Here is a 9988-nt window from a genome sequence, read left to right as displayed (position 1 = left end):
GATCTATTGTGATAATTTATGTACCAAGGGCCATAAGAGGTGCATCAAGGAAGCTATTGAAAATAAGTAGCTCTATGACTAGCTATCCTCATGCTGCTTGTATAGGGGAAGTCTGCCCCCCACCCCGCTTGTATGCTTTAAGCTTATAATCAGCTATATACATCTAGTACATAAACCTTATGTTAGGGGTCGGCAACCTTAAACACTCGGAGAGCCACAAAAGTTCTAACCGGAATCCCCTGTTCAATTCTAGAGTCAACTGGAAGTCCAGTTCCCCCATCGTAATCTAGCATGGCGTCCTTTTTCCTCTGCCGACTGGAAGTAGGTTCTCCCACCATAGAGTCTCCTCCTAACGCAGAATCCTTCTTCCTCTACCTGTCCTAACCGAAGACCCTATCAATTGTGGAGCCAATCAGCAACAGGGAGCCGCAGCAGAGGGATCAAAGAGCCCACATGTGGCTCCGGAGCTGCAGGTTGCTGACCCCTGCCTTATCTATTGAAGATAACAAGTGATTTGCACCCGTAAAAGACAAAGACATGAAAAAAGGCTGCGTAACTGGACCAGTCACTCTTCTCTCGCCAACCCACCTCACTGATTCGTTACACAATAAGATTATATGTATTAAAGGGGAGATCATATATCACTTTTTAAAAAACCATACTTTTGAATTAGGCAGAGAAAGAATAACACGTATGAGGCAATGGTGCAATTTAAACTAGTGTTCTCAACATGCTGGCTGGAGAATTCTGGGAGCTGAAACCCACACATCTTAAAAGTTGCCAAGTTTGAGAAAAAACCGTGCGAAAAGTCTTCCTATAAACTCCCAATTTGTGAACCTTTACCAAGGCTTTGAAGATCTGGCTATTTTCCCAGGGATTTCAGTCACTGGGTAGAGGAACATTACAGTGGGTGGTTGTCTCTTTTAATGTTGTGTCAACTAGCATCAGGGGTCTCCAACCTTGGCAACTTTAAACCTGGCGGACTTTAACTCCCAGAATTCCCCAGCCAGCTTTGCTGGGAGTTGAAGTCCGCCAGGCTTAAAGTTGCCAAGGTTGGAGACCCCCTGAGCTAGACAGCTGTATAAAAGCATACATATATATACATATATATATAAATACATACATAAGAGTTGTAAACCTAATTTTGCGTAGCTTCTTTTCCAAAAACACCACACTAACCAGAGCATATAAAACATTTGCTAGACCAATTCTAGAATACAGCTCGCCTGTTTGGAACCCTCACCACATCTCTGACATCAATACAATTGAACGTGTCCAGAAATATTTTACAAGAAGAGTTCTCCATTCCTCTGAAAACAACAAAATACCTTATCCCACCAGACTTGAAATCCTAGGCTTAGAAAACTTGGAACTCCGTCGCCTTCGACAAGACCTAAGCTTAACTCACAGAATCATCTATTGTAATGTCCTTCCTGTTAAAGACTACTTCAGCTTTAATTGCAATAATACTAGAGCAACTAATAGATTTAAACTTAATGTCAACCGCTTTAATCTAGATTGCAGAAAATATGACTTCTGTAACAGAATCATCAGTGCTTGGAATACTTTACCTGACTCTGGTCTCTTCCCATAATCCTAAAAGTTTTATCCAAAAACTTTCTACTATTGACCTCACCCCATTCTATAAGGGACATGCATAAGCGCACAACGTGCCTACCGTTCCTGTCCTATTGTTTTTCTTTTCTTCTTCCTATATATATGCTTATACCTCCTTATATTTACCCATATATGTGTTTATTTACTATATAATCTTTTTGTATGATACCTACATATGTTGTTGTGACAAAATAAAATAAATAAAAAATAAAAATATATAAATTTATATATAAATTTGCCACCCTTGCATGAATAGAAAAATCCTAGTTGGTTTCTATCATCTGGGGCTCAAAAAGACCACAGCTGAATTCAAAAAAAAAAATAAATCCCGGTAGTACCGTCTTAAAAATCTCCTTCCAAGAGATTTTGTAAAATCGTCCTGAATCTTTTCTATAATTAGCATTCCGGTGTCTTGAAATTATACAAATGGTCAATAACAAACATTCTCTTATCCCGTTTACTATGATTTATTTTCCATTAAGATAATATTGTCTTATGGAGGAATCGAAATGGTTAAAAAAAAAAAGGGGGGGAGCACAGTAGTAACTCTACCTAAACTTTCTTTTCCGAAGTTCCGCATGCGCATCACGTCCTTTCCCAACTGTGGGCGGAAGTGATCGCTTCGAAGCTGGAGGGAGAGAAAAAGAAGTTGGGAAAGTCGTCATTCCCCTGCGACCGGAAGTGGCGGTTCTCGCGATACCAAGAGCTGGGTCGCGCGAGAGTTCGGCCTTTTCGCGAAGAAGACTGCGGCAAAGATGGTGCGTATAATTTGAAGAGAGTTTCGCTCGGGCTTTGAAATCTGCATCCATCCGACTGTAGAGAGAGGAAGGGCGGCCTCTTTGGGTCGCTTTAGTCGTGAAAAAGGGATGGGAGAAGGAGATGAGAAGGGCCGGGACGGGAAGGAAGGGAAAATCGGGAGAAAATGGAAGAGAGATGAGCCAAAGACGAGCATTATGTGTAGGCCCAGGACTAGCATATCCTGCCAGAACCACCGTTTGGGAGAAGGGCTCTCATAAAAGCCTCAGAGCAAGTATCTCTAGAGAGATCAGGAAAAGACGTTTTAAAAAAGCAGTGCCTCTGAGCGTTATCAGAGTTCCCCAGAGCCAGAAAAGGTGAAAAGGTTACAATGAATAAATAAAGGCTCACAATGCACGTGGTTTGGATTGGATTCCTGGAGCCCTTTAATAGCATTTCAGTGCTTGAATGCGCAGCTTGCTGACGACCCATGGAGAAGTTATGGGGTGTGGGGGAGGGGTTGACAGTTATAGCAAGGGGGTTTCCTGCCTCGCCTTCTGAATGGCTTCCTTTTTGTGTAGCCATCACACGTGGTGGCCCACTGTGCGTTGAGCGGCTTCCCCCTATTCTGTGGATTGGAAATAATGGGTTCTAAAATGCGGAAGCGTTTTGTGGAAAGGGGAGATAAGAGGCATTCGTGGGTGGTTTTTTGGGTGGGAGGGAGGTGGAAGTGTAGCCAGAATGTGGATCCATTGGAAGTGATGAGAGAGCAGGGCCTGCCTGCTTTGGAGGGCAGAAGGATAATGGTTGTGAATTTCATCTCAGACAAGTGGTGGTCTAATCCCTCCTTAAAAACATCCACTGTTGTAACCTCCAGAAGTTGTGAATGCTCCGAACACTAGAAGTTTTTAAGAAGAGATTGGACAACCGTTTATCTGAAATGGTATAGGGTCTCCTGCCTAAGCAGGGGGTTGGTCTAGAAGACCTCCAAGGTCCCTTCCAACTCTCATTCTATTCTATTCTATTCCATATTCTATTCCATTAATGGCTTAGGACCTGAATGCTTGTAGGATCTTCTCACCCCAATAACATTTGCACATGTGTGGGCACACACACATTAGGAGGGCCCATTTCATGCTCCCTCTCAAGGATCACCAACTTTGGGGAAACTTCTCAATTGCACCTTCTACATCCCCTACAGAATACCAGCGTTGGAAGGGACCTTGGAGGTCATCTAGTCCAACCCCCTGCTCAAGCAGGGGGGCTCTATATCCTTCCAGGCAGACTCCTCTTTAAAAACCTCCAGAGATGGAGCACCTACGATTTCTGGTGGCAGGCCGTTCCACTAATTAATTGTTCTCACTGACAGGAAATTTCTCCCTAGTGGTTGGATCTCTCTTGGATAATCTTCCACCCATTACTTCTTGTCCTGCCCTCAAGTCCTTTGAACCTCTCTTCTTTACGACAGCCCTTCAAATATTGGAAGACTGTTATCATGTCACCCCTAGTCCTTCCCTTCATTAGACTAAACATACCCAGTTCCTGCAACTATTCCATCATGTTTTAGCCTCCAGACCCCAGTCACTTTGTTGTTGTTCTTTGCACTTTCTAGGACATTACAGTATGCTTTATTTCTCAAATTGTATGCTGTCTTAACTACAGAGTGACTTAAAAAACAACATTTTTAAAGAATATATCAGATAACCATTTGTCTGAGATGGTGTAGGGTTTCTTGCCTGGGCAGGGGGTTGGACTAGAAGGCCTCCAAGGTCCCTTCCAACTCTGTTGTTATTGTTATTGTTAGGTGGCTTACAAGTAGGTTTTACACTAATTAGCTGGCCCTTAGATACCAGGATGGCCTTCCCTTCCTGGCTTGTAGGAAGCCTGTTAAAAGAACTCTTCCCCCCCAGAGACCACAATGTTGTTGTGACTGCTCCCTCTGGTGAGGAATAGTATTTTAATTTTGGGTCCACTTAATGTAGATCTCTTTTTCTCCCCCTTTCCCCCCTTACTGGTTTATTCTGTGTCTATTATTATTTATGTGGCATTGTTTAATTTGTTTTTGATCTGAATTTACAATTAATTGAGAATCATGTGCCACTGAGATCTTTTCAACTTTGATTGGAGAGATTAATAATCTGTAAATAAATAAGATTATACCTGTTAGGTGTGAATGGTTTAAGAAAAAAGTGTTCTTTTTATGTTTTGTGGTGTTACAATCTGCAGTCATAGCAATAAAATTTTAACTGAAATGAAATTGAATGGGAAAAGTACATGATGGTTCTGCCATTGCTAATCTGAGCACAGGAGTTGGACCAGGCATAAGAACTAATAAGAAAGTAATCTGGAAGTTGATTATATGGAAAGGCAAGAAAGTGGGTCTTTAGTTGAGGAATAACAGAGGTGAGGATCAGAACTTGCTTTGCTAAGCACTAGGATATCAAGTGAGTCATGAGCCTGATTTTTATTGCCACAGTCGTTAAGTAGATCATGCAGCCTATAAGCAAATCCAGTTTCCCCCATTTACTTTGGTGGAAGCCCCCAGGGAACTGGATAATCACGTTAACCTAGAAAGCTGCAATCATTGTAAATACATGCTAGTTGCCAAGGGTCCACATTTTGTTCATGTGACCAGAAGGATGCTATAGCAGTTTTAAGTGTGAGGACCATTCATAAATCACCTTTTTCAGCACTGTCATAACAAATAGTTAAGCAAATGATAGTAAATCAGGGCTATCTGTAGATATATTGGTAATGAGGTGTAGGCAGGGAAGGCTGATGGCCAGATAATAGGTTCACAGAATAAGAAAATAACAGTTTGAATGGACCTTGGTGGTCTTCTAGTCCAACTTCTGCTCAAGCAGGAAACTATACCAGTTCAGACAAGATTGTCCAATCTTTTCTTAAAAACCTCCGGTGTTGGAGCATTCACAGCTTCTGGAGGCAAGTTGTTCCACTGATTAATTATTCTGTCAGGAAATTTCTCCTTAGTTCTAAGTTGCTTCTTTCTTTGGTCAGTTTCCACCCATTGTTTCTTGTTCTACTCTCAGGTGCTTTGGAGAATAGCTTGACTCCCTCTTCTTTGTGGCAGCCCCTGAGATATTGGAACACAGCTATCATGTCTCCCCTAGTCCTTCTCTTCATTGAACTAGACATCCCCAGTTCCTGCAACCGTTCTTCATATTGTTTTAACCTCCAATCCCACATAGTGTGATTAGCCACAATTTCTTACTTTGAATAAAGTTCTAGTTTGAATAAATTGCACTTGACTGAATATATTAAATCATAAGGCATCTTTGACCAGATACATAATAGGTTGGAGTTAAAAACAAAGGAGTGCATAGAGGTCCAGTTTACTTACCTTACTGCTTCTCCGTACTTCAGGATGCAATTTTTGTGTGTATTTCTCAACAGGCGGAAGTAGAACAGAAAAAGAAGCGAACCTTCAGGAAATTCACCTACCGAGGTGTTGACCTGGACCAGCTCCTCGACATGTCTTAGTAAGATCTCTCTTCTCTCATTTAACCACCTCTGCTCCTTTACTTCAGATTTGGCAGCCAGCATAATGATAAAGATTCAGTCTGAACCTGTTTAGTGGGGGGGTTGGGGCTTTAAAAGATAGCCTGTTCCAGAAGTAGAACTCTGGAGCACAATCTGGATAAAAAGCATTTGTTGAAAATGCTTGATTGGAAAGAATGATGCTCATTGCATTATTGACAGCATTATTTTTTTAACAAGACAATTGGGGACGAGTTGTTCTACTCTTCTTGTAAGAGTTGGAGGCGTTGACACTGATCCTGTCAGGCACAATGTCAAAGTTCCAAGTAATAGATCCATAGCAAGCAAAATTCCAAGGCAGGTGGATTCCTCAGAGGATAGCTTTATTGGAAATATATTGGCACATATCTGGTGAAAACCGACTCTGAGGGTGCCCGTGGTTTTCACCTAATTAAAAGTAAAAGTATTTTACTTTCCTAAAACTGTCCAATCACAGCTCCATCTGGTTGCCTGGTGACATCATCCCTCCTTCCTCTGACCAGGTGTGAGAATGTCCTTGATACCCAAGAGAAATTATTTTGCTTTGGCTACAGAGTTCCAGCTATCTCAATTCCTCCCTCCCTATCCCTCAGCTCCAGTGTGGCAACAATGAAACGCCAAGATGGCTTCGGTCAGGTGTTGCAATGCGAAAGATTTATTGCTCAAGCCAGAATCTGGTCACGTAAAGTTCAAATCTGATTTGGCACTAGATAAAGGTCCAGGGAATTCAAGGCGGGTTCTGGACTTGGATTGCTTGTGGCAATGTAAGGGACTCTAGGCTGATGACATGTTTAACTCCTTTCCCAGCTGTGCCTGCTCTACTCCTACAGATCCAACTCCCCCTTCTTGGATTTGGCATTCATTCCAAGATCCACCCAATTGGAAATGCTTTTTGCTATCTCGCAAGGTCCCTTGAACTTAATTCATGTTGGATGACAGGCATCACTTTTGACCTGACAGGGCCTCTCTCCTCCTTTCCAGTGAGCAGCTGATGCAGTTGTACAGCGCCCGCCAGCGCCGGAGGCTGAATCGTGGTCTGCGCCGCAAACAACACTCATTGCTCAAACGTCTCCGCAAGGCCAAGAAGGAGGCTCCTCCCATGGAAAAGCCAGAAGTGGTGAAGACCCACTTGCGTGACATGATCATTCTTCCTGAGATGGTGGGTAGCATGGTGGGCGTGTACAACGGAAAGACCTTCAACCAAGTAGAGATAAAGGTGAGGAATTACAGGCTGGGAGGGGAGGAAGGGATCCATTTGCGCGGTCTGAAGTCGTCTCCTTGGTCATGTGGCCAGCATGACTAAATGCCAAAGGCACACGGAACGCTGTTATCTTCCCACCAAAGATGGTCCCTATTTTTCTACTTGCATTTTTTATGTGCTTTTGACCTGCTAGATCGGCAGAAGCTAGGACAAGTCATGGGAGCTCACCCCATGACACGGCACTAGGGATTCAAACTGCTGAACTGCCGACCTTTTGATCGACAAGCTCAGCGTCTTAGCCACTGAGCCACCACATCCGTTAAAAATAAAATAAAATGAATAAAATAACCATTCCTTTACCCTTGTTGGAAGTGGGACATCTGTTGTGGCTGGGATTAGACCACAGGTGTCATGGCTGGCTGGAGAATTCTGGGAGTTGAAGTCCACAGGTCTTAAAAGTTGCCAGACTTGGACTCCCCAGTTTAGACCTTGAAACTTTATAGGAGCAAAGAAAGGGAGAAGCTACATTGAAGCAAAATTCTGTTCGAAATGATCTGGCAGCTGCACCAAATCCTGAAAAGACTGATTTAGTCAATTTATTTTATTCAACATAGGTTGCTTCAGTCATCAGCTGACTGTCTTACAATCCCACTATCTATAAACAAGAATAGCAAGTACATCAGCAAGATTTAACAAGTTGCCATTATTACAACTTTTGAAATGGATCATAACAGCAAATAAAAAAAATTCTGAGTTTGTTCTATTTGAATGACTTAATTCCCCTCCATCCTGTGTTGCAAAACCTCTTTAGACAATAAATCTTATGCAATATTGTGAGGGAGTGTCTCTCTTCATATAAGGTAGTTCTCAACTTACTGGCACACTTGAACTCAAAATTTCTCTTGCTAAGTGAGATGGTTGTTAAGTGAGTTTTGCCCCATTTTATGACCTTTCTTGCCATAGTTAAGCGAATGACTGCACTTGCTTTTAACACTTAAGTGAACCTGGCTTCCCCATTGACTTGGCTTGTCAGAAGGTCGCAAAAGGGGATCACATGACCCCAGGACACTGCAACCGTCATAAATACATGCCAGTTGCCAAGCATCTAAATTTTGATCATGTGACCATGGGAATGCTGCAATGATCATAAGTCACTTTTTTCAATACAGTTGTAATGTTGAACAGTCACTAAAAGAATGATTGTAACTTGAGGATTACCTGTACTTTAGTTTTGAAGCTAATGAGTTTTTTGAATTAACAGAAAATGTGCTGTGACGTTTCTTTTGTATCCGTAATACCTATTTGCTGCCTAATTTATAAAACTATTTTCTTCCTACTTTCTTCCTGAAAGATTCACCTTTACATTCCTTTCAGGGGTGAAATGTTACCGGTTTACTCTGGTTTGAGTGAACCGGTAGTGATAAAAACTACAGGTTTGGACAAACCGGTAGAAAAAAAAAGCTACCAGTTTGATTTAACCGGTAGTTTAAAAAGCTACCAGTTTGGTCGAACTGGTAGTTAATTTAAAAAAACCTACCAGTTCCTCTGAACCAGCGTTTCCGACAATCAGCTGTGCCGCGCGGATTAGCATGCATGGCCAGCGAACCGGTAGCAAACTGGTTCAGATTTCACCACTGATTCCTTTTTATTATATTTTTTGTGAAAACAAATGTTTTTTTTAATTTAATTTTTTTTTTAAAAAAAAATATTTTCCTCTTTCAGCCTGAAATGATTGGCCACTATTTGGGAGAATTTTCCATCACATACAAGCCGGTGAAACATGGTCGACCTGGAATCGGGGCCACTCACTCATCTCGGTTCATTCCTCTGAAATAAGAAGAGTTTTGGGGAAGGGTATTTTTATGTGTAAATAAAAACATTTCCCAAACAGCTGGCTGGTCTCATCTTTGGCTAGGAAAGGCCCCAATTCACTTCAGTCATGCTTTTGAGTTTGTAGGATTTTCAGTTCTTCTTGTAGTAGCTAAAGAACCATAATATAACGTGATTTTTTTTCTCCATGGGGGGGGGGAGGAGTATAGTCAAATAAGACTTAATTTTGCTTCTACAAACAGGAATCTGCCTACCATATTTTTCTATAAGACGCACCTAAGTTTAGAAGAGGAAAACAACAACAAAAAGTCTTTGGTCCACCTTTTTTTGGGCCTTTTCCAGTCTTTTTTAAACCTGTTTCTGGGGCTTTTTGTGGCCCAAAAATCGGGCTGAAAAAAGTTTCAAAAACGGGGCCAAAAAAGCCTCAAAAACAAGCTGAAAATAGGCCAGAAAAAGGCTGAAAACAGGCATGTAGAGGCCCTAAAAATGCTGGCAAACCAGCAATATTTGGTCTATAAAACACACAGACATTTTTGCCCCCTTCGGGGAGACAAAAAGAATGTCTTATAGTCTGAAAAATATATTTGTCTACTCGGGAGCAGCTTCATAAGAAGGAGTGCTCTGCATCTGTAGAAATTCTGTCATCCAAGTCATGGTTGTCCCGAAGATGCTTTTTCAGGAGGCAACTGGACTTTCTTGGTTTTCTTATTTTTTAAAAACCATCTTCAAAGGCCAAAAAAAAAAAAAGTCCAGTTGCCTCCTGAAAAAGCACCTTTGGGACTGGTCATACTTACAGCTGGGGTTGTGGGCTTGTGTTTGCAAAGCTCAGGCCTAAAGATGGCCCTTGACGTATGACTCGGAGAGCCTGGCATTTCCATCATAAGTCATGACAGTTGTCTGGGACTGATTGGAAATTGTGCGTTGGGACACACTTGGGAGCAATATACACAACTGGCAAGATGAATGTTGCCTCACACCTGCTGCCAAACAAATGGGGAAGGCTTTAGGCCACCCAAGCTGAGGGAAGATGGCACAACTTTGAGTGCTGCCAATTCAAAGGGAGGGTCC

The 9988-nt window shown here is 42.0% G+C and overlaps 1 protein-coding gene across 1 annotated transcript; it reads left to right on the top strand.

Annotated features, from left to right (window-relative positions):
• Positions 1-2234: 2234 nt before the first annotated feature.
• RPS15 (ribosomal protein S15) lies at positions 2235-8980 on the top strand (the record flags this gene model as incomplete). Its single annotated transcript, XM_058163200.1, has 4 exons — positions 2235-2375; positions 5767-5852; positions 6871-7105; positions 8813-8980. Coding segments are annotated over 4 exons (576 nt in total), but the record flags the coding sequence as incomplete, so codon positions are not given.
• Between the last annotated feature and the right edge of the window lie 1008 nt (positions 8981-9988).

Source organism: Ahaetulla prasina, chromosome 1 (genome assembly GCF_028640845.1).
Source record: "Ahaetulla prasina isolate Xishuangbanna chromosome 1, ASM2864084v1, whole genome shotgun sequence".
In the NCBI taxonomy this organism is placed as follows: Eukaryota; Metazoa; Chordata; class Lepidosauria; order Squamata; family Colubridae; genus Ahaetulla; species Ahaetulla prasina.
Note: the sequence above shows the minus strand (reverse complement) of the source record. Positions and strands in the feature narration are given on the sequence as shown.